Source organism: Microcebus murinus, chromosome 21 (genome assembly GCF_040939455.1).
Source record: "Microcebus murinus isolate Inina chromosome 21, M.murinus_Inina_mat1.0, whole genome shotgun sequence".
NCBI lineage: Eukaryota > Metazoa > Chordata > Mammalia > Primates > Cheirogaleidae > Microcebus > Microcebus murinus.
In genome coordinates this window covers 1,955,757-1,979,645 of record NC_134124.1, presented here as the reverse complement: position 1 = coordinate 1,979,645, position 23,889 = coordinate 1,955,757, and the positions used below count along the sequence as shown (strand labels likewise).

The following is a 23,889-nucleotide window of genomic DNA, read 5'->3' as shown; positions in this document are numbered from 1 at the left end:
ATGCTCCAGTTCCTGCTCGGATTAACTTTGGGCAAAGTGGTCGGAGTGTATCTGGCTCCAAGCTATGACAGACCAAACCTGGCTAAAAGGCTTGAAGAAATTAAAAAGGACTTGAGCGCTAAGGACAAACTCCCTAGTTCTTGAGAGGGACTCCGATGCTCCTACCCCTGAGGGCTCCTTTACCATCTGAACCAAAAGCTTTTGTTTTCCTCTCCAGCCCCTGCGATTTTCTTTGCTAGACCACGTGTTGTCACTCAAAGACATCTCCACCTCTTTCCATACCCTCCTTTCAGCTACTTGGGAGACTCCACGACTGGAATTATGGTGCTGGATTAGTACATAGGACCTTTAATTAGCAGTCTCTCCCTTGTTCTTTGGGATTTCTACTACCTTTTTTTTAGGAGACAGAATCTCACTCTATTGCCCGAGCTAGAGTGCCGTGGCGTCGACCTAGCTCACAGCAACCTCAAACTCCTGGGTTCAGGCAATCCTCCTGCCTCAGCCTCCTGAGTAGCTGGGATTACAGGCATGCCCGGCTAATTTTTTCTATATATGTTTAGTTTTCCAGCTAATTTCTTTCTATTTTTCTTTTAGTATAGATGGGGTATGGCGAATAGTGGGGTTTCTGAGATGGCGGCTGAGGCTGGCCCCAGACCCCGCAGGGACCGGTGAGGCCTCTGGCAGCCTCTCCTGGGATTTCCAGTCTCTTCCTTCCAGCCACAAATGGGTCCACGTCAGACACTAGCAAAGCTGGGGTTTGGCTTCCTTGGGGACCCAGATTTTCCCAGGTGTGGCAGGAGGGCACAGGACACTGCTTGCTATTAGACCCTTTAAGAGGTGCCAGCTCCATTCAGAGGTGCTGAGGGAACAGTTAGAAACACAGACGATCGTGTGGGAAAATGATAAACCAGGAAGCTACCCAGTGTTGAGAAGAGGCTGACCGGTGGTTCAAGGACAAGCAGCTGTCACCCTGGGTAAGAACGAGTTGTCCGGGACAGCACTGGGATGCACGGAACTGGACAGGAGGACCCGACGGGGGAGGAGGAGGCTAGGTGTTCCCTGGTGCTCCCCAGGTGGGGCAGAGGGCCTCTCGGGGCCACAGCCCGGGCTCCTGGGCATCACGGTGTGGGTCACAGCCCGCCCCCACCCCGCCCCATCCAGCTCAGCGCTCACAGCTGGGAGCCAGGGCCAGGCTGCTGCACCCCCTGGAGGGGCTGGGTCCTCGGCCAGGAAGGGAGGGCAGGCCTGGAGCAGCCATCTGGGCTCCTCCTCCACTCCCCTCCTTTGGCTCTCAGGGAGGAAGGTGGGGAGTAACAAAGCTTGTCATCAGAGAACCAGAAGGTAGCACTCAGTTGTTTTTTCTCAGCCTCCTGGGAGGGTCCAGGAAGCTTCCAGGAGTCTCAGCAGAGCCCTGGTCAGAGCTGTCAGCCGGCTGCACCCCCTGGGGCCTTGTGAGCCAGGATTTGGAATTTAGACTTTGTCCTAAGGCACCAAGAAGGAAGCGTTAATGGACAGGAGTGACATGGAATTGCATTTTAAAAACCTCCCTTCGTTGTCATGTGGAGAAAGGATTAAGGGGCCAGACGGGAGACTGGGAGGCCAGGTGGAAGCTATTACACTCCCCAGGCCGGAGATCAGAGACCGTGGGGCCTGGATCAGGGCTGGAGCTTCAAAGGCAGAGGCGGTGGAAGGCTGGTTAGGAATCAGGGAGGAAGGCAGTCATGCCTGTTAGCTGGTCTCATTGCTTCCACCTTTGCTCCTCAGGGTCTCGTCTCCATACGGCAGCTCGAGTGAGCCTGGTTAAAACATAATTCCAGGTCATGCCACCCCTGCGGCTTCCCGTCTCAGCGTAGAAGCCAAAGTCCTTACCGTGGCTGCAGGAAAACAGCCAGTTGCACAGCAACAGCGACAGAAACTCACTGCCCTGATATGACCTATGTTTGACTCCACATACCAAGGTGTTCTGCAGGAAGATCCTTAAACAATACCTGTAGCACAGGGACTCATAAAGATGCCTATCTAGCCTCCCCAGTGGTCACAGGACTTGGCAAGAAAGTCTGAAGGTGTGACCAGCTGTGTGCTTTACCCTACAGCTCACTGCATAAAGAATACTTTCTGGAGGGCCGTGCAGGGACCCGCCCTCTCACGGCCACCAGAGATACTGCCGAGATGCCGCTCCCTGTTGAATGCTGCTTTCTGAGAAACTGGGTTTGTCAGCTAATTTCTTCAGCCTCTCTGCTCCCTCAGCCCTTGGAGGGTGGTAGGTCTGCATAGGCTGCTCCCCGCAGAACCAACGGCTTACAAGGGCCAACGCGGTCAGCCTCCCCACGCCCACATGTCTCTGACGAATCTGCTACTCACAGCTCCAGCACTTCTTGCTGTTCTTAGAACCCAGCGCACAGGCCTGCTCCCCTGCCTAGCCCGCGGGGCCTTTGTATGTGCTGATCCTTCTGCCTGGAATGCAATTCCCCCACTTACCTCCACAGGTGCTCTCCTACCACCTCAGGCCTCTGGCCCCCATGTTAGCTCATCTGTAAGGTCCTCCCAGACTCCTTATACGCAGGCATGACATATTCTCTACTGCAGTACCTTCCTTATTTACTTGAGAGCACTGCTTACAGTCTGTACCTATTCCATATGTGTGTTTAAAGTGTTTCCCTAGGCTGGGCGCGGTGGCTCATGCCTGTAATCCTAGCACTCTGGGAGGCCGAGGCGGGCGGATTGCTCGAGGTCAGGAGTTCGAGACCAGCCTGAGCAAGAGCAAGAACCCGTCTCTGCTATAAATAGAAAGAAATTAATTGGCCAACTAATATATATAGACAAAATTAGCCGGGCATGGTGGCGCATGCCTGTAGTTCCAGCTACTCGGAGGCTGAGGCAGGAGGATCACTTGAGGCCAGGAGTTTGAGGCTGCTGTGAGCTAGGCTGACGCCATGGCACCCTAGCCCGGGCAACAGAGTGAGAGTCTGTCTCAACAACAACAAAAAAAATGACAGGCAGTGGATCAGGGACTCCATCCTGAGGGCCCTGGAGGCTATGGGAAGGTTGAAGCAAGGGAATGGTGGCACATGCCTGTAGTCCCAGCTACTCTGAAGGCTGAGGCTGGAGGATCACTTGAGCCCAGGAGATTGAGGTTGCTGTGAGCTAGACTGTTCCTTTAGTTGCCCTGAAGTGGGCCCTAAAAACGCTTAGGAGGCAGATCCCCAGACATAGTGATGGGCAGGGTGGGATGGTGGGGTGAGGGTGCAGAGGGTCACGTCCAAGTCTCTGGTTGGAAGGCCCCTGAGATAAGGACCTGTGGCAGGGCAGATGTGGAGACAACAGTGAGGGTTGGCTCCTGGCCAGGATGGCTGGGGCACTGAGTTGGGGATCCTGGACAGAGACTCTGCTGTCTCCTCCCTCAGGTCTGGGATCCGGGGCCACGGAGACCTTGTCCCACAAGGACCGTGTCTCAAGCTTTTCATGATCCACTGCACTTGCGCCTAGTCAGGGCCTCTAGGCAGGAGATGTGGGCTGAGGACAGGGCAGAGACTGGGCCTTGAAGCGGAAAAGGAAAGGACAGATCAGACTGGCAGTTTTGGGCGCCACTTCCCTTAGCCACAGTCCCCACAGCTCCCCCCCTTCCCAGGCAGGGGCTGCTCTGGTTGCTGCCGCCTCGCCTCGTGGGTGGCGGGGTGGCGGTCGAGCTATTGGTCTTGGGGAGCCGAGGGTGCCAGGGAGGGTGGTCCCTGCGGGGCAGGGGCTTGTAGCCAGTCTGGGCGGGCGTTAAGGTGAGAACCGCGGCTGGCGCACGTGCGGCTGCAGTGGGGCGGGGAGCCCAGTCTGCGGTCAGTGTGGACGCGGGCTGAGGGCCTGTGCCCACGGCTTTCTGTATTTTTCCACCCGCCCCAGTGCCTAACGGCCTCCCTGGCTGCCGGTCACCCGCCTTCGCTCCCGCCTGTGACCGGGCGGGGCCGGGACCAAGCGAGGGGCGAGGCTGGGCGCGGAGGGGAGGGCGGAGTCTCCCAGCCCTGCTCGGGTGTGGCCGCGGGCGGCGGGAGTCTGCGTGCGCGGGGACTCGCGGTGCTCGGGCCGGCCCCTCGCTGCCCACGGTCTGACCCTTGGGCGCAGAAGGGGACGAGGGCGGGACGCGGTCGGGGGCTCCAGGGCCCACGACTCAGGCCCTGCCAGCCTCGCCTCGCTTCTCCCGGGGCACCTGCCAGCGCCCCTGCTGTCCTCCCTGGGGCAGGGAGGGGCGGCAGGAGGAGCCTTTGGAAGGAATCCCTGGAACAAACCTAACCAGAAGAAAACGGAAATCAACATTTGTAAGAAGAGTACACAGCACCTAAGTAAATGCAGGATAAGTGCAGGTCACAGTCCTCTCCCGGAGGAAAGAGCTCCAGGCCACCGAGCATCTAGAGCATCTAGGTTCCGGCAACTCCAGCCTCGGAGAGGCTTGTCCCTCCAGAGCCTGGCGCGGGGCTGTGAGCTTCCGACACCTGGAAATGTATGAGAATGGCCCTGACTTGCTTGTAAGTGAAAAACCAGGACAGACTGGCTGTAAGTAAAGCAATGTGATACTATCTTTTCTGAGACAAGTTTCACTGTGTAACCCGGGCTAGAGTGCCGTGGAGTCAGCCTAGCTCACAGCAACCTCAAACTCCTGGGCTCAAGCAATCCTCCTGCCTCAGCCTCCCGAGTAGCTGGGACTACAGGCATGTGCCACCATGCCCGGCTAATTTTTTCTATATATTTTTAGTTATCCAGCTGATTTCTTTCTATTTTTAGTAGAGACAGGGGTCTCGCTCTCAAGCGATCCTCCTGCCTCAGCCTCCCAGAGTGCTAGGATTACAGGCGTGAGCCACCGTGCCCCCGCCAGCAATGTGATTTATCACACCAATAGGAAAATAGACCAGCCGGGATGGAATCCTTTAACAAAAATTTCTTAACAAGACCATAAAAAGTTCCTATCCATCATTAAAAATAAGTTTAATAAGGAAACGTCCCTCTATAACAGTTATATCTCATTATGACAATGAGAGGTACAGTATAGAAAACCTAAAAATTGAATAGGAGAAATCTAAAGAAAACAAACATTCCCCACCATTCTCAATGTCTCCCCCCACCCACCCAGAAAAGAAGTTAAATAAACCCTGGAAAAATGAGTGAAGGGTTTAGGGTCATCACACAGGAGATAACGTGCAGAGCTAACCACTCCCAGAGCGGGAGGTCTACTCTGTCCCCTCAGCTCTGGGCAGCGCAAACGCACAGCACAGATGTTTGTTGAGTGACCGAACGCTCACCGCTGGCAACCAGAGAAATGCACGTTAAGACAATGGCATACCACACTACACGTATCAGACTGGCAAAAAAGAAAAAGCAAATAAAATATCCTGTATCGGGCACTGTCGCGTGCAGTGGGGAGAGTGTGAATTGTGACGGCACAAAACTGAAAACAGCAGACACGTGTGTCACTGGGGCTCGCTCAATACGCAGGCGCTGAGTGCCGTGAGTCGGTTTCTCACCCGGAGCGAGCGGCCTGGAGGGCGGATCCGCGCCACCCGGGGCCCAGCACGCGTCTAGTGTGAACAGCCACAGTCCACTGACTCTGATGGCATCTGTTTTTGCAAGTGTGAGTCTCCCGTGCGTGCAGCCGGGGCTGGAAGGGCCCAGGGCGGACCCAGTCCCGGCAGCGCCGGGCCTGGGGGAGGTGGGGGGGGGGAAGGGGAGCGTCCTGGTGGATAGCAGTCCCAGGCGAGAGATCTTTCCAGAAACCTCCCTTTCCTTCTCTTTGGAAAAGGAAGCGCGCCCCCTAGCGGGGAAAGAGGAAAGGGACGAAGGGGTGGGGGCAGCGGCAGGAGAAAGTGGGGGGCGGAGAGAGAACCCCGGGAAGATCAGACGTCCGCGGCGGCCCCAGCGACCTCCTCTGCAGGGCGACAGGTCCCGAGGCTGCAGGGGCCGCGACGCCACATGTGCCCTTGCTGACCAGGCTCACCTTTGCACACCTGTGCAGCTCTCGCCTCCCTTCTCTCGTGTTCTTAGCTGCCACCCCATCGCCCCTGCCCTCTCGACCTGGCGTCGCAGCACCCCAGGCCTCGCCTCTGTTCATACACACGCCCCTTGTGATGGGAGGGCTGGCACCCACCCGGGCTGCGGCCCCCTGAAAGCAGCAGGGTGCCTGCCTTGCTCCCCATGGCACTCAGTGCCCAGGGCACGCCTGGCACATGAACAGATGTCCCTGCACTCGGGAGCCACAGCCTACTCCGGAGGACAGCAGGCCGGACACAGGTTCGAGGCCGGGGGTAGGAACTTTATTAGACGGGCGGGGGAGACGCGTATTTACACGGGCCGCGCAGGGACACTGAAAGCAGCGGGGCGGGGACGGGCCCGGCTCAGACGAGCTCCACCTTGGCGTTGGGGTACACGGCCACCACGTCGTAGCCCTCGGGCGGCGTGACGCGCGCCTTGGCGTGGCGCTCGCAGTAGAGCCGCTCGTCCAGGAAGAAGTAGCCGCGCTGCTTGAGGTTCAGGCCGCAGTCGCTGCACATGAAGCACTCGGGGTGGTAGAGCTTGTCGCGCGCCTTGACGATGGTGCCCCTGGTGGCGGGAGCGGAGGGGACAGCGCGGTGACGGGGGGTTCGCAGGGCCCGGAGGGCGGCGGGGCGGGACGGGGCGGGGCGGGCGGTACTCACACGATGCCACGGCCGCAGCGCGCGCACTCGGGCAGCCCCTGCAGGCCGCTCAGCGGGGCGCCCAGCTTGAGGTTCCGGGGGCCGCCGGGCCCGGGCCGCTCCCCTGCAACGCGGAGCACGGGGGCGTGAGCCGGGGGTGGAGGTCCGAGCTCCGCTTCCGTGGGGGGTTCGGGTGGGTCCCCCTCCTGGGGCCGCTGGCACTGAGCCTGGGGACGGGGCTGGCGGGCAGGGCGCAAGGGCCATGCCGGGACAGTGCAGGTGACTGGCAGGCGGCAGGGGTTGGGGGAGGGGTTCCGCACACCGCAGGGAGGAGCAAGGCAGGTGGGGTCAGGGGTCAAGGGTCTTACCGCCCTCGCCCGCCTCGAGCATGCCCTGCAGGTAGCGGAAGGAGCCAGACTGCTTGGGCTCCGAGGCAGAGGGCTCGGCGGGCTCGCGCAGCATCCTGTACACCTCGGAGCCCAGGTCCACTCTGCAGTCCCGGCTCCGCGGGGGGCCTCTGGCTGGGTCGGCGCTGGGGAGAGGGAGATGAAGTGGGGGCAGGGTTGCAGTTTCAGCCTGTGCTGCACTGGTGGCCGGGTCTGGGGAGGTTTTATGAGTAGGAATGCAACCGGTGGAGACCCAAAGATCAAGTGTCAGGGGTCAGGATGGGACTTGGTGATATTTGAGCGCTCAGAGTTTAGGATGGGATCTGGGTGTGGCTTCAAAGGTCAGGACTGCGTACTACCTGGGGGGCGGAGACACGTGCAGAGCGCTCATCAGGGCTGGCAGGGTGGCCTCGTTGCTGTTGCCATTGTGAGGGACAGGAAAGCGAGGGGGGTGCCCATACGGAGACCCCAGGCTCGGCCTGCCGTCTTCTGGCCCAATCCCAGCACCCGAGGGCCGCCTGCTGGTCGCCGGACTGGCATCCTGTGAGAGAGAGGCCTGAGGCTCTGGGAGACTCTGGCCATTGCTTGTTCACCCACCTCCCCCAGGCGGTGGATGTCACTCTGGCATCTCAGGGCTATGGTGCCCAGCCAGGGAAGGGGTTTCCGGGGAAGGGCTGAGCCCTAGGCCTGGTTCAACCCCTGCAAAAGTAGAAACGCCCTTGGAAAGTCAGACACAGAAACCAGAGCACCTGAGACTCCACCCAGGCCCATGACCTGTGAGGGACGGGGTTGGGGCAGGTCCAGCCCAAGAAACCTTTTTTTGAGTCAGAGTCTCACTCTGTTGCCTGGGATAGAGTGCCGTGGGGTCAGCCTATCTCACAGCAACCTCAAACTCCTGGGCTCAAGCCATCCATCCTCCTCCTGCCTCAGCCTCCAGAGTAGCTGGGACTACAGGCATGCGCCACCATGCCCAGCTAATTTTTTCTATACATTTTTAGTTGGCCAATTAATTTTTTCTATTTTTAGTAGAGATGGGATCTCATTCTTGCTCAGGCTGGTTTCGAACTCCTGACCTCAAGTGATTCTTCTGCCTCGGCCTCCTAGAGTGCTAGGATTACAGGCGTGGCCACTGCATCCAGTCTTCAAGAAGCCTTTTAAGGCCAGGGTGGCAGAGGAGGTCCTGGTGCTGACCCTTCCCACCTGCCACAGCTGTGCTGGGTACTGGCCCATGGCTGGGAACACAAAAAGGCAAGTAACTCCTGTCCTGCAGCCTGGAAGGGTCCTTAATTGTTGTGTGGCCAAAGCCCTTTGGGCAGGCTGAGGCTCAAGAGTGTTGCTGTGGGGTCAGCCTCTTTGAGGCCTGCACTGTACCCCCATCTCCTGCTTCCCAGGTCACAGCAGGTAGCCTGCTGTGGGCACTGCAGGTGAGGGGCAGGGCCAGGGCTCAAGGTTCCCCGTCCCACTACCCCCTGGGCAGCCCTGTGCCCGTGGCTGAAACACTTTGGGGAGGAGTGCCCTGAACATGCCCCTCAGCTCATAAGCAGAGGGCAGTGATCTGTGGGTGCGCATTTGGGTGGGAACTGGGGACTCTTTGTCCCTGCTGGGTGCAGAGCTGTGCTGCCTCCAACTTGTAAGCACACGCAAGCACATGCACAGCAGTGTGAACAGGGGCATGTATACTCTCACAAATATGTTACACACATGCATAAGAACAACATACATGCACCAGCCAGTCCACGTACACATGACTTATCATACATACATGGTTATATATAGTTGGAGCCAGCATGAGACACGATGGAAATGACCATGGTGGCCTCCGTGGCTGGCATCCAGAGCAACTTGATTTTAGGGTGAGCCCTGAGTCCAGGCCATGGCCTGGGTCTCAGCCTTAGCCTGGGAGGTGACGTGTAAACCTCTGCTCTACCGTGTGCACAGGGGGACTGGGTAGGAAGGAGAGGACACCTACCCCAGCGAGAAAGAACCCAGTTTGCACTCGAGTAGCCTCCAGCACTGAGGCACAGTCGCCCCTGCAGGGCTCTGCCCTACCATCCCCTGCGTTCTCCAGGATAGCAGCCTGGGGAATGGGCAGGCCAGCAGTTGGGTGGGGGCTCCCCATTGCCTCCACCCCAACAGATAAAGGGGAGGGTCTTGCAGCCTAGGTGGGCCCCCATCAATAGAGCAGCAGCAGCAGCAGCAGGAAGACCCCCACCCCCCTCAGGCCCAACAAAAGCCCCCAGGAAACCTGAGTACTCTCACACGTGTGTCTGCCGGGCGGGCAGGCAGGCAGGGCTGGCCGCTAATGGGGACCAGATGGGCCGTGGTCGGTGGGGGTAGGGCCAGGCCTCGGGAGGAAGCTTTGGTGGGAAGGGGACTGGGAGCAAGGAGGCCTCACTGCCCCCAGCCCAGCAGGGTGTGGGGGCCACTGCAGGGTCATCAGTGCCTGGCCCCTCCCATGGCCACACATGCAGCCGCCGCTCTAGGTCTGAACTCAGGGATTAGGACACAGTGGTGACCTCAGTTCTGGTGAGAGTCCCAGCTCTGTCACTCCCTCACTGGGCAAGTCACTTCACCTCTTTGACCCTCAGTTTCTTCATCCTCGAATTAGGCAATGTGATGGTCTCTGTATTAAGTTCCTTGCGGGGACGAAAGAAGACAGTTGCGCACAGAGCACTCAGCACAGGGCCTGGCACGCAGCAGTCAGCCATGGGAGGGACGGCTGCGATGGGGATTCCTGCGCCCTCGTTCCTGGATGTCCCCTCTCTGCGTGCTGCACCTTGGACCCCGTGCTCCCCGCCGCTAAGTGCCGGCCTGCTGCTGCCATGTGTGTGGAGGCCTCAGTGGGTTTTCCAACAGAATGGGGGCACGCACCTGCTTGCTCATCAGCCCCCGAGCAGCTAAGATCACAATCTGGGACACTTAACTTGGACAGAGGCAGATACTATGTCCAGGTGAGCAGGTGGCATCTCCCAGAGGCTCTGTTCCAGCTCTCTGCTGGCGTGGACAGGACAGGCTGAGCGCACGAGGACTGCCGGCTCCCCCCAGGCTTGTGGCTGCCCATCACCTGGTTCTGAGCTTAGATGCCGCTCCCTCTAGGAGCTCTCTCCTCATCACCACTCTTCCTGCACCCTGGCCTGGGCCAAGTGCCTCCTGTGTTCCCACACGCGGCCTGGGAGAAGGAGGGTCTCCTCCAGCCCCCCAGGGAAGGTGGGCCTGAAGCTCCAGTTGGCCCTGTCCCCTCCCCCTTGGGGACATGTGCCGGGGGCACCTTGTGCTGCTCCTGGGGCCAGCTGTGGTCTCCTCCCCCTCTGATGGCACCAGCTAGCTCCCTGTGCCCTTGCCAAACGCCCCTGGCAGGCAGAGGGTGGGAGCAGCACGGGGACAATGGGCCCTGTGTCTGTGTTGGGGATGGTTCGGCCCTGCAGGGCGGGTGGGGGTGTTTTTGTCGCCACCCATGGAGCCCATGACCTTTTAAGTACAAAAGTAGGGCGGCAGCGGGGGGCTGCCCTGCTGCCTGTGGAAAGTCCCCCCCCCCCAGCCTGAGCACTGGCAGCCTGGTCTTGGAGGGAGTCCGTGAGGATAAGCGGGGGGCAGGGAGCTGCTCCGTGGCCCCCAGCCCTGCAGGCCCACCGGCCCTGGGCCTCTCCTAGAGAAGTGGACACAGCTGAGTGCCACATTCCAAACCTCAGGCCCCATCCTGTCCCTGCTGGCACTGCCACCTCCAAGGGAAGCTGGGGACCTGCACTAGCTGCTCCCTCCTGCCTGGCGCAGGTCAAGCCGGGCTCATCTGTATATGCCAACATCTGTCCCCTTTACTCCCAGCCCTAGGGCCTTGGGCACACAAGGCCACCAAAACTAGCTTCTGAGACACAGACGTAGCTTCTCCGTGGTCTGCCCCACCCCCTCGTCCCTTGCCCCTGCCCCCCCCTCCAACCTTGCCCTCCCTCCCCTTGGACCTGTCTGTCCCCTGAGCCCGTGGTGCACAAGCTCACCACTGGGCCTTTGAACGTGCTTCCTGAGCACACTTCCTCTCCCCATGCCCTTCGGCTTGTCTGATTCTTCCTAGGCCTTCAGGTCTGGGCTTGGAAAACCCCTCCTCCAGGAAGCCCTCTCTGACCCCTTATCTGAGTCACGTGCTTGCTCTGGGCTCTTCTGGCCCCTGGTTCCCCCCATCCCATAACTTAAAAGTGCCTTTTCCCTGCTGCCAGGATGGGCTCTCCCTGGCAGGTGGTCGGCACCTGGCCTCAGGGATGCTGGCCAAGCAAGGTAGGGGACAAACGTCAGAGCACAGTGGGAGTGGAGTAGGTGGGAAGGGAGGAACCAGCGTAGATCCTTCTCTCTGGCTCAGCCAAGCCTCCTCTCCCTGCTCTGGTCCCTTTTCTTGCAAGCTGAGAGAGTGGACAGAAGCAGGCCCAGGAGGCCTTGGTCCCACATGCTGGGTCCCCTGGTTCTGGCTCCACCCCAGACCAGCCCAGTCTCCATCCTGCCCAAACTCTGTGGCCCACAGATGTCCAGCAGGCTCTGGATGCCTCAGTCTTGCCCACTTGTCTACACCCCATACCCATGGGAAAGCAAGGCCCTAGAGCCGAGCAGCCCGGCCCCCTCAACTCTCATTGAGAACAGGACCAGAGACCACTCCTGCCTGGCACAGAAAGGTGGCTGAGCAGACAGGCCTGCAGCCTGAGGCCTGCCAGGTGCAACCACAGGATGCCAGGAGAGAACTTCAGGCCTGGGTGGGGCACCCAAGGCTGGGACAAAGCAGAGGAGTGTCCCACAGCCCGAGGTCACTCCACAGCCTGGAGCTGCTACCAACCTTTCCCACCCCGAGCCTGGGGACTTCTGCCTGGTCTGGCCATACTGGGCCACAGGGTAAACTGCAGCCGGGTGGGTGGCAGCCCCAAGCCAAGGCCTAGCCAACCCCTTGCACATCATAGGCACCTCTGTCTAGAATCCAGGATTGCCACAGGTAGAGACAGAACCCACAGCAGGTGCTTGTCACCTGAGAAACACGGGACGGGTGTAGGCACAGCCCAGGGAAGACTCCTGCCTCAGTCTCTGTCCTGGGCATCTGAGAGCCACAGCGAGGACATCTGGTGCAGATGACCCTGTGGCCCAAGCCTAGCCTTTCTGCCCTGGGCTCACTCTGAGCCAGGCCAGGTCGAGCCCAGTCTGCACATACCTGGGCGTCGGGGTCGATGTGGATCCTGTGTGCCTGGGCCTTGCTGTCATCAGGGGTGCCGGGCCAGCTCCTGCCCTCAGGCCTGTGCAGGAATTGAGATGGTCAGTTACGTATGACCACCATGCCCACCATGCCTGGGGCCAGGACCCAGGGGCGCAGGCTCTGTGCCCAGAGCCACCAGGCCTGCAGGTGGGACACCACTCCCGTGCTTCCCCCTGTACCATGACGGTGGCTGTCGTTACAAGAAGCCACAACCCTCGATCTGCCACCCTCCTGGGGCAGGGCTGTGTGCCCCCTTCCCTACCCTGTCCCACTCTGGTCTGGCTCCTGGAGAGGCTGCAGCAGAAGCCCTGCAGCTTCCCACTGTCCTAGCCTCTCCGGGGCCCACGGAAGCTCAGTTTCAAGAAGCCCAGCTCTTGGCAGGACGACCAGGCCTCCCGCGCTAATGAGCTAGGAGCCCTCGGCATCCACAGGCCCTGGCAGGGGCTTGGTGTCGAGCATCCATGGGCTCCGGGGGAGGCAGAATGGAGGCTTGGAGGGGGCTCCCCTCCCTCAGAGGCTGGCAGAGTCATCCCTGATGTCTGCCCAGCCCAGATGGGAAGCAGGCCATTAGGAAATTCCTGCTTCACCATAGAAACCAAAACCCAAACACCACTCAGGAGGGAGAAAAACATCGTAAACCTGCCATGAGCAGGGCGGGCGGGCCAGAGGCTGCGGCCTGGGCCTGGCCTCGCTGAGCAGTAGCCCCGTGGGAAGGCAGGCGGGGAGGGTACGAGGACCCCGGCCTGGCCCTGGCGGTGGGTTTGGAGTGAGGCTGCTGCTGAGGACAAAGGGAACAATGTCCCCTAACTGCCCCGAGGGGCCCCCTGGGGCTTCCTGACATCTTGCCAATGGCCTAGCAGCTCATCCCTGCCTCCCTCCCCTTCTCAGCTGAGGGTTTTAATCTGTCTATACCCATCGTCCATACCCGCTCTGCCTTTCCTCACCTCTGCCCATCCCCTGGACCTGGGCAGGCCACCTCTCCACTGGGGCCTCAGTGTCAGGGCTCTGCTGTCCCAGGACAAGGCCTGGTCTCTGTCTCAGGCCCCTCAGCCAGGCTCCCAAGTTACTGCCCTAACTCCACCTGCTCAGGACTCTGCTGGGATAAACCAGGGACATCTCGGGTATCTACTTGGCCTTCTATTTCCCTGAAGTTATTATGCCCAGAAAACACACAAGCCTGAGGTCCCAGGGTCAGAGGGAGCCAAGAGCCCAGAGCTGTGAGGGCTGGGAAGGCCTCAGGTTGGAATGAAGGGCTCAGTCCTGTGCCGACCCCTCCCCAGGCCTCCACTTCACGCTGGGCAGGTGGCTCCGTCTGCCTGTCTTTGGACAAAGTGACAGCCAGAGGATGGGCTGTGCAGAGGCACCTTGGACCACAGGTGACGGGCAGCAGGAGCTTGGTCAGTGGCCCCAGGGCCGGAGTTGATGACAGGAAGGACCTGGACCCATAGCGCGTGCCCAGGAAGTGCTGGGCTTGGATTGCTGAACGCCTGGCCTTGGGCTCCTGGCAAAATAGGCCTAGTGGGAACGGAGCCTTTACCACACTTTTCATTCTGGGGGAGCCTGTGGGGATGAAGGCCTCTGTGCCCAAGAGGGCAGGTGGGGAGCTGGTCTGGGCAGGGACCTGGGAGAAGCGCTGGAGTAGCTTCACTGCAGCCAGCCGCCTGGCTGGGCCCCGGTGGAGCCCGTGCTGTGTGTGCAGAACGTGTCTCTGGGCCCGGGCACAGGTCCTGGCAGGGCAGGCGGGATGGGGAGCAAAGTCAGAGACCTGGCAGCTAGGAGGGGTCCAGGAGAAGAAACGTTGGCCCAGAGGGTCAAGGTGGCCCCCACGTCTTAGTCCCCCAGAGTCTGCGTGCCTGAGGTTAGAGATGGGGACGGAGAGGCTGTGGCTCTGACTGAGCAGGCCTGGGGTGTCATCGTCACTCAAGGCCCAGATCACAAAACTGTCCCTTCCCTTCCCCAAGTGACCAGCTTGATGACCATTTCAAAGCGATTTCTTGTCCAACACCTCGTTTAACCCTCAAACCAACTTAGAAAATGTAAAACCTAATATTGTCCCCACTTTACAGATGAGACAACTAAGGCTCAGGGTAACTCACTGCTGGAGCACGGCGTGGTTTCCGGATGCAGACCTGGGCCTGGGGCCAGCCCTGGGACCGTGGAGGACGTGCTCGCACCTGCTCCTCGGCCAAACGGCATTTTGGGGTTGAAATGCCCAGAGTGGGACAGGTCAGTGGACCTCTAGGTCTGTGCACGCCTGGCTTGGAACAACGGACCAGGGAAGGAAGGAAGGGGGACCTCCACCCGCCACCCGCCCTGACATCATTCTCCCCGGGAATCTCCTGACTCAGCCCCCTCTCACCCCCACCCCCACCGCCGCCAGGGCCGCCCTCGCTCAGCCACATGGGCTGAAGCTGGAGGTGAGTCAGGGCCAGGAACCCCGCCAAGTGGGAGGCCTGGGAGGCCACTGGTGGACAGAGCAGTGCTGACATGTCCCCGTCCAGCCTGCACATCAGTCTGGGAGAGGGTGATGACCGCGGTCCTATTCTATGGGAAAGGAAGCCTAGGTTGACCTAAGACCCCGGAGTCCAGATGAGGCCCGGCCCTGCAGAGCTCCAAGGCCGGGGCACCCTCCCTGTGTGCCAGGCAGAGCATACACGGCCCAGGCTTGCAGCTGGGCCCGCTCGGTGCCGGGGCACAGCCAGGGGCCCTGACCTGACCCCGAGCTGGACGTGGGCCAGGCACAAACAGGGGCGACCTCAGCCTTTCCACCACGGTTAGTGGCTCCGAGCCAGTGGACTCCTCCCACCCCGCCAGCTCCCAGGCGTGGTTAGCTGTGTTGTGGTTTGAGCAGGCTTCGCCCACATACTTCCACAGGGCTCGTGGAAAGTCCCTGTAACAGTGGACGCGGCGGGGCTGAGCAGTTTTGTCCGACTGCTGTGAATCCGAGTGAGGCAGGGCTCAGGGAGATCCCACTCAGCCGGGGTGAGCCCAAGCGCTTGTCAGAACTGAATAAAGACCCTGGACCTGGCCGGGCGTGGTGGCTCACAGCTGTAATCCTAGCACTCTGGGAGGCTGAGGTGGGAGGATCGCTCGAGGTCAGGAGTTTGAGACCAGCCTGTGCAAGAGCGAGACCCCGTCTCTACTAAAAAAACAGAAAGAAATTAATTGGCCAACTAAAAATATATATAGAAAAAATTAGCCGGGCATCGTGGCGCATGCCTGTAATCCCAGCTACTCGGGAGGCTGAGGCAGGAGGATTACTTGAGCCCAGGAGTTTGAGGTTGCTGTGAGCTAATCTAACCCAGGCAACAGAGTGAGACTCTGTCTCACACACACACAAAAAAAAGACCCGGGACCTGAGCAGGGCTGGGCAACCCTGGGGTGGGCTTTCTGTCCTGGGACCCCTGTGAGGCACAGCTGGGCTTGGTGACCCCGTTCTCCTCCCCGTGACGGGCTGCGCAGGATCATGCAGTCCCTGGCAGAAAGCTCCTCCCAAATCCAGAGGTAACAAGGACACAGGTGTGGGCCCTGGTGGGGACAGTGGAGGCAGGGCTGCTGTGGGGGGCTGGTAGGATTGGTCAGCAGCCACATGGGGGGACCAGAGTCTTTATGAGTGAGGGAGACCCGAGTTTGAATTTTGCCCCCTACTCCCTGGCTGTGTGGCTGTAAGCACCTCCAACCTTCCTGGGCCTCAGCTGTCTCATCTGTAAAGTAGAGACTACGTTAGATTTTACCTTTTTAAACTTGGTTTGAGGGTTAAACGAGGTGTTGGACAAAAAACTGCTTTGAAATGGTCGTTAAGCTGGTCACTCGGGGAAGGGAAATGACTGAAACAAACACCCCAGAGGCTACTCAGGCTTATTCTAGGTGCCGGTAACACTCGCCACGAGCGCCCAGCACACTTCCAGCCTCAAGTTAAAAGGGGGCCTCCTCCCTCCCTAAGCTACCCCAGCTCTAAACAGGCCCTGCCAGATCCCACGAAAGCCCCACTCCTCGGGCCCTGCCTGGCTGGGGTGCCCGGGACCCGAGCAGCGGGCCGTGCGAGGTCCGGCTCCCCGGGGTGTGGCTGCCCACAACTGTCCCCTCCTCCCAGCCCAGCCTGCAGCAGGCGCACCTGCTCACGGAGAGGGTGAGGTGGTCGTGGCAGCCCTTGATGCGGTTCTGCGCCTCCAGGTGTGTCATGAGCTCTGTGCTTTCACCGTTGATGGCCTGGATCAGGTCTCCCGGGCACAGGGCGGCCAGCGCGGCCTTGCTGCCAGCGTGGACCTGTGGGGGACAAGCCGGAGGGTTGGCACCGTCATTACGTGGCCTTGCTGCAGGCTCTGCTCTAGACTCCTCCAGCCTCAGAACCCGGCTGGCGCAGCTGCCCGCAGGGCTGGGGGTGGGCAAGCTGGGAGGCTGAGGGAGGTCCCCATGTGGTCCTGCTGCAGCCTCTGCTCTGAACCCCCCACTCCAGCACCTGCAGGCCTGGCAGGGGGTGAGCATACACGAGCAGGGCTTCCTCTGGGCCGGGACAAGTGGATGTCACTCTTGCAGCCTGAACGTGCCCAAAGACATGCAAGGGACACACAGACACACAGGGACATGTGTATTCAGATACATACAGCACATGGGCATGTCACAAACGCCCTACACAGACAGTGCCCCACCCAGCATGGCACCCCCCTGACCTAACATCCAAACCTGAGAGCCTGCCTTCCTATAGACTTGCTCTCACCTCCCCCCCCCCACAACTCTGTCCAGATCATCTAAATGTCTATGGGACACTCACGGGCGCCAGGTGTCTCACCTCCACCCTTCTGCAAAGGCGGTTCTTCCCTCCACCTGGAGCTCTCTTTCCTTTGACTCCCAAACCTTCATCCTCCGGTCCCAGCACAGAGGCCACTTCCTCCAGGAGCCTCTCCTCTGGGCTCTCCCAGTACCCTGAGTGCCCCTCACCTCTCCTGTGGACGTTGACACCTCGTCACAGTTAAAGTGGGGAGGTCTGAACATCCCCTCTGCAGGCCAGGCCAGGGCTGCCCGGTGCCAGCTGCACTCGCACCCCAGGTCAGAATGCCGCCCTTGCTTCCCTGCAGGATGGGCACTCAGGCTGCCTCAGTGCCACCACTGACCCCACGGGGCCAAGTAGTGTCCACATCTGGAAGCTGCTACAATGCTGGTCATGTGATGCAGGTCACATGAGGCAGGTAGAGTTAGACTCACAGAGAGACCTGAGCAAGCAAGCAAGGGGAATTCAGGTCACAGGGTGCCCCCCGGCCTGTCCTAGCCCCAACATTGCCTCTAGAAATAGACTTGAGGCCCCCCCATTCTCACCCAGCCTTGCCAGCCAGCACCCTGCTATGACTTCAGAACCGCCAGGGACCTTGTCCCCGTGGGTGTTGGTGGAAGCTCCTGGGAGCCCCCCAGGCCTGCTCAGCCAGTTCCCGGTAGTGTGTGGACAAGCCGAGGTGCTGGCAGCTCCCTGGCTGGGGGCCTGGTGTGGGCACTGCCCAAGCTGACCGGCCCTGAAACAGGCTGCCTCAAGAATGTTCCTCTTCTGAGGCGTGACACCCTTCGCCAGCCAGCCCATGTTCACGTGCACTTGCAGGGCCCGGGCACCTGCACATGCCTGTCCTGTCCACTTGGCACCATCCCTCCTCCCCGCAGGACCCCTCCCCTTGGTGGACACCTGCTCCGTGCCAGGCCTGGGCTCAGCACCTGACCGGTAACTAGCTCACGGCAACCGCTCAACCACTGAGTGACAGAGTCTCATCCCTATTTTACAGATACAGGAAAAGAGGCCTGGGGAGGACACCTTGCCCTTGTCCCCACACTGTTGTCGTCTTCAGAGGGGTGGCTAGCTATAGATGACTCAGCCAGCACAAGGAGCGCATTCAGACTTCTGTGGGCGGAGGAAGTTTCTTGAAAGCAGGGGTGGCTGGGATGCTGCCAGCCCCGTTTAGCTGGGGGGGGGCATTCTGGTCAGAGCGGGCGCAAGGCCAGGAAACTGTGACTCTCCCAAGCCACCTTTACATGCATTGCCTCGTTAATCCTCAAGGCAGATCCATTTCCTAGATGAAGAAACTGAGGTCCAGAGAAGTACAGTGTCACTTGTGGACACTTAATTGATAAATGGCTGAGTCAAGATTTCAATCCAAGCCAACTGATTCCCAAATTCAAAGCTATGTTCTTAATCACTGTGCTTTTCCTCAAACAGGAGTGAGGGGAGAGAGAGTATCCTGGGGAGAGGTGGTGTTCCAGGTGGAAGGACCAGCATGGCATCTGGAGGCAGAGCAGAAGGAGGCCTGTGTGGCCTGAGCGTGGTCAGTGGGGGGAGAGGGTACAGATGAAGAGGGCATAGAAGAGGCAGGGAGCAGGTGGTGCAGGGCTCTTGCTGCACACCTAGGTGGGACGCTGGTATTTCTCCTGGGGGGTAGAAAACCATGGAGGATTTTGAGCAGGGAAGTCACAGGACAGAGTTGAATTTAGGCCGACGCTTCTAGCTGCTAAAGTGCAGGGTAAGCAGAAAGAAGAAAGGGAGACAGGAATAGTGATGTCAGGTGGGAGGTGGGGCGTGAACCAGCCCCTCACCTGTGGCAGCTGCATTCCTGGCCCTGCTCCGCCCAGCCCAGACGCTGCAGTGGGAGCTGCCACCATCAACCTCAGGTCCCAATAGTCTCCTACTGTCACAGGCCCGGATTCCTGTCTCCACGGTGCTGCTCTGGGTACACTGACCTCTCTGTGCTTCTGTGTCCCCACCCTGGAGGCCAGAGGGAGGCCTTCCTTCCAAGGGCTATTGTGAGGACCACCTGAGACACCAGGGCATGTGGAACCCCAACCGGAGGCTGGGCAGATGGGTGTGCTCCTTCCAGGGATGAGTTGCTGGGCAGGGGCTGGTACCAACACCCATGATGGGGGGCCTGGCCTGCCCCAATGCTCGGCCAAAGCAGGCAGTCGTTGTCTGTCTGTGGGGAAGGAGCCCCGGATGTTGTTCCCGGGGTCTCCCTAGGGCTTCGTGGGCCGAGACTGTGAGCCCCCAGCCCTGCCCAGCAGCCAGCCCCCCCCCCTACCGTCCCTCCCTGCAGGGCCCTGAGCAGGAAAGGTCCTGGAAGCGTGGGAGGGGCTGGATTCTGAGCCCCTTGGTGGGACACTCCCACCTATTACCAGTCCCTGCAGATCTGCCCCCAAGGTACCTGCCAGGCAAGCCGCAGCCTGCGCCCCACCAGCTCCGAAAATCTCCCCAGATCCCACCCAAGCCCAGGCTCAGCCGTCCTGGCTCCTTGGGCCTGAGCTGCTGCCACGTGACTTTGGGGGACAAGTGGGGCTCCTCCTGCAAACCCTGTCCCAGACTGCCCTCCCGCCAGGGGCCTGCATCCCCAGGCAGCTCCAAACAAGGCCGCCGCTAAGCGCCGCTGTGACGTGGGGAGGCCTCTCCTCAGGGCCAGGCGGCCGCGTGGGAACAGATGTCTCCGCTCCCCGCCGCCTGCGGCCGTCACTGAGCCTGTCAGCGGCCTCACGCCCAGGGTGCCTGGCCGGCCCAGAACCCCCACCGTCACCCTCGGCGGACACACGGCATGACACACGCAGGCAGACACGGCTCCACAGGCACACACCAGCCGGGACCCCAAAGGAAAGTGGGGGGTGAAGGGCTCGGGATGTGCTGCAGGCCCACCTCTCTGCCCGGGACCTGGCGGGGAGGGCAGATGTGGGAAGCCTCCCAGGACAGCTGGGCCTGCCTGTCACCCCGGCCCCCAGAAATGGGATTCCACGATTCCATGCTCCACCCGCGTCCACCCCTCCCTAGAACTGGAGAGAAGTCCGAGAGCCCGGCCAGCCGGCCCAGCCCCATGGTGAGAGGTGGCAGTAGGGTGGGGGAAGCGGGTTCTCAGTCCCTCCTCGCAGTCCCCAAAGATCACAGCAGCCTGTGTGGGACCAACGGGTGGCCTCAGAGGGTCCCAGGTCACCTCCTCTGCTCCCTCCAGACTGGAGCCACCCAGGGCAGGGCCTGAATTCTTTCTCTTCTGTCCCCTAGGCTGGGCCCCCCAAGGACAGTGTCTGAGTCCCCTCTTCTGCCCCTCCAGACACGAGGACCCCAAAGCTGGGCCCGGATCCTGTCTCCCCTAGACTGGGCACCCCTTTCCACAGGGCCCAGGTCCCCTCCCCTGCTCTTCTGTCCTCAGACCAGTCACCCACGGGGTGTGCCCCCTCTTCTTCCTTCTCTGGGGCAGGGCACGGCCCCCTCCCCTGGAACCCTTAGCAGCGGGCCGGGCTGTCCTGGGCCCTGGCTTTGCGTTGTCCCCTAGGGAAGGGTCTCACAGCCTCACAGTCAAGTCTTCCTTCCCCTAGAAGCCAAAAATTCCTCCTGGTCACTTCCCCTCAGGGGGACTGAGGTCGTGAATGAGAGACTAAGGCCCAAAGTGGGGAAGTGGACGGACCCTTCTCAGATTGAGAGACGGACCCTAGACCCCCTGGGGTCAGCCAGGTCTGCCGGCAGGGACCCTGATGGGGGGAGGGGCTCTCGCTCATTTGGCCCCAAATCTGCGGGCAGGGCTGTGTCTGAGGAGAGTTCCCGAACCTCTGCGGATCTGCCCGGACCCCTGCTCCCCCGGTGAACCCCTAACGGGGCGGGCGGGGACATCCTCCAGGGATGGGGACTTTCTCCGGGGACCGGGGGACTTTCTCCAGCAGGAGGGGAGGGGCCGGGGCCGGTCTGGAAGCCGCGTCTACAGCGCGCGGGTCACTCGGGCCACCCTCCGCGTCAAGCCTCGCACACGTCGGGGATCTGGGTCCGGGCGGATCGCGGGGACCCGGGCTCGGACTGGTCACCCGCCACCCGCCGCCGGCGCACTCACCCGCGAGATGGCGAGGGGCGCGCTGAAGTCCCGGCCGCCCACCAGGCGGAAGCCCCAGGGCGAAGGCCCGCGCAGGGTCACCGAGTGCGGCATCGCGGGCGGAGCCGCGGCGGAGCCGGAGCCGGAGCCGGACACTGAGCAGCCGTCGCCGCCGCCGCCTGGACGCCGCGCCCCGCCCCCCGGGCCCGCCCCCTCCCCCCACCCGGGGCCCGGACCCGCCCCCTCCCCCCACCCGGGGCCCGGACCCCGCCCCCTCCCCTCTCTCCCCCCCCCTCGCCCGCAGCCCGGCACTCCCCCTAGTTCTCGGAGACCCCCGGGGTTGGGACGCGCCAGATGTGATCCGCTCCGTCCTCCGACCTGGGGGACTTGGGCCCAAACCCGCAGCGGGAGCTCGAGCACCGGCCTTTTAAGTGTCTCGTGCGGGGGGCGCCCCAGGCGGGGGAGGGGCGGGCAGGGGGCCGAGATGGGGGATGGGGCGTCCGGGCAGGCAAACCTGCGGCCTCACCCCTCGCTGGGAGGGGCCCTCCCAACCGAGAGCCCTGGTCCCAGAACCGGGCCTGAGCCAGGGACACAGACCCAGGACAGCAGCAGGCAGCGCCAACTGTGGGCGTGGCAACAGAAAGGTCCCCAAACTAGTCTGGGAAGGCCAGGAAGGCTGTCTGGAGGAGGTGACTCCTGACTTGCGTCTGGAAGCAACCTGCTTTGTCTCTCCCGGTGTTCCCGCTTCCCCTGAACACTCACCCTCCTGCTGCCGCCAGCCCCTCCCGGCCCCCTTCCCTCCTCTTTTGCAAGAAGCTTTGTGTCCCCAGGAAAGGAGCCGCCAGCGGGGCGCGGGGAGTGGCTGTGCGCGGAGGAGTGGTGCATGCGGGGCCCTTGTCTCCCCAAGGTCTTCTCTCCACTCCCAGCCTTCGTTCTCCAGGGCTGTCCTTGAACAGCCTCTGCAGGTGCGGCGCCGGCCAGGCCGGCCGGGGCGGGCCCAACTCGCCCCTCACCTTGGCTCTCTGGGCACTTGCGTCTGGCTACATCAGTGAGGCAAGACCCCGATTGCCCTTCCAGCCAACCTTCTTTTTTTTTTTTTTTTTTTTTTTGCGACAGAGTTTTCTTTCTATTTTTAGTAAAGACAGGGTCTCACTCTTGCTCAGGCTGGTTCCGAACTCCTGACCTTGAGCGATCCTCCAGCCTTGGCCTCCCAGAGTGGTAGGATTACAGGAGTGAGCCACTGCACCCGGTCTTCAGCCAACCTCTTAACAGCCCCGTGTGCCCTCTTAGCTAAGCTCTGTTAAGGGGTTTGCTCTCAGGACCCTCACGGGTTGTGGGCTGACACGTGTCCACCGGGTCTCCAGTACCCCCCAAGGAGGAGCACTTGAGAGGTGCAGACCCAGGGCAGGAGGGGCCCTTCAGGGTGGAGTGTGGATGCCTCACTGGGCACTGAGGCTGCTGTCTGATCAGCTGGGAGAGAAACCACTTACGTGGTGTATGTGGCAGTGGTATGTATGTGGGGGGGGGTGGTATGTTTGGGGGCATGTCTGGGTCCACAGAGCACCGGCTATGGGCTCTCAATGCTTTGTGGTGGAAGAAGTTTCTGCTCAGCCCCATGTAGACCTGGGTCCCAGGTACCCAGAGGTGGAGAGTTGGTCTCTGGATGGCCTCTCTGAGGTCTATAGGACAGAAGCTCCTCAGAATGTAGACCCCACTGAGTGGAGTAGATAGTGGGGCGACCATCACTTATTGGCTACTCAGAGGGCTGGGTGCCCAGCGTGGTTGGTGGCCAGATGCCTCTGGAATCGCAGAGTCACAGTGAATATCAGCAGTGTAGAGTTTTGCTGGGATAAGGGATCCCCACGTCTGTGGAAGCTTCTACCCAGTGCACCCCATGGTGGAGTCCTGAGACCCCTCCAAGACACTGCTTGTTTCTCCCAATCTACAACCCCCTAGAGACTGGCTGTCCCCCCACCTCTGCCCTGACATTCCCTCATTCCCTGTTTACCTCTGTCTGTGGGGCCTGTGTCACTCTGTTCTGCAGGTGGTCCTCCTGGGTATGACCTTCCTGGCCCCTCCATCTCTGGGCAGTGTAATCTGCTTCCAAAGGCTTCTCCCACAGGGCTAGAGATGGGGGTGGGGAATCTGGGGGAATCTTCTAGAAACTGGTACAGAAACGTTCACATTTTGTTGTGTAGCATCTGGACTGCTTGGAGTAGTACAGGATGTCCAGGTACGTGCCAGTCATGCCCTTGGGGGCATCCCCGACCGGAGAGAACACTAGCAGCCCACTTCTGACAGCACAATCCCCCAGGAGAGAGGCCTGGGACCCCTGTGCTGCTGGAGGCCAGGGGTAGCCCTTACTGGGGGCCACAGTCTGGACTCGCTCCCGATGTTCCCTGGGTTCTGGCCAGCAGGTCAGACAAGCCGCAGGTCCTATGGCCTCTCCAACTCCCCCCCCCCAAGACTTCTTCCAGACAGCCCTCAGAATTCCCTTTCCCCCTTTCCTGGCCTGGTCCTGGGGGTTGCTGTGTTCCTGAGACCCCATTTCTTTGGGGTACCAAGTCTCAGGACAGCTACAAGGCCCGGGATTCCCTTCCAGGATGGGGATGCCAGTGGCCAGATCATGCCTCACCTCCGCCCTCGTGGGCTTCACATGTTACCCCTCCAGGCAGCTGTGCTGCTGGGTATAACCGGACTGCCCATTTCACGCATTCTTCATTTATTCAACAAATATGTATTGAGTGCTCTCCATGTGCCAGGTCCTGCCAGGAGCTGGGTTGAGGCGGCCGTGAGGACAGGGGCTGTGGCTGTCTCGTTTA

The 23,889-nt window shown here is 60.8% G+C and overlaps 1 protein-coding gene and 1 pseudogene across 2 annotated transcripts; one reads left to right on the top strand and one right to left on the bottom strand.

Moving 5' to 3' along the window:
• LOC105870018 (short transmembrane mitochondrial protein 1 pseudogene) lies at positions 1–144 on the top strand (annotated as a pseudogene).
• A 6,124-nt stretch (positions 145–6,268) lies between these two features.
• PDLIM4 (PDZ and LIM domain 4) lies at positions 6,269–21,262 on the bottom strand. 2 transcript variants are annotated; one of them, XM_012762113.3, is made up of 7 exons: positions 21,089–21,262; positions 16,372–16,523; positions 12,216–12,297; positions 7,396–7,577; positions 7,019–7,182; positions 6,672–6,774; positions 6,269–6,576 (listed from the first exon to the last, which is right to left on the bottom strand). In XM_012762113.3, exons 1-7 carry the CDS (start codon positions 21,179–21,181, stop codon positions 6,372–6,374), a joined length of 981 nt encoding a protein of 326 aa, XP_012617567.1. In that variant the 5' UTR covers positions 21,182–21,262; the 3' UTR covers positions 6,269–6,371. The 2 variants fall into 2 exon arrangements, with proteins under 2 accessions (XP_012617567.1, XP_075852127.1); XM_075996012.1 differs by lacking the exon at positions 6,672–6,774.
• Between the last annotated feature and the right edge of the window lie 2,627 nt (positions 21,263–23,889).

Bases quoted from the DNA above. Each gene is read 5' to 3' on its own strand.
- PDLIM4 (XM_012762113.3), bottom strand. From the start codon at position 21,181: ATGCCGCACTCGGTGACCCTGCGCGGGCCTTCGCCCTGGGGCTTCCGC. The intron at 12,298-16,371 runs GTGCGCCTGCTG...ATTCCTGCACAG, and splicing joins CTCACCCTCTCCGTGAGCAG to GCCTGAGGGCAGGAGCTGGC. The intron at 6,577-6,671 runs GTGAGTACCGCC...TCCCGCCACCAG, and splicing joins CGCTGCGGCCGTGGCATCGT to GGGCACCATCGTCAAGGCGC.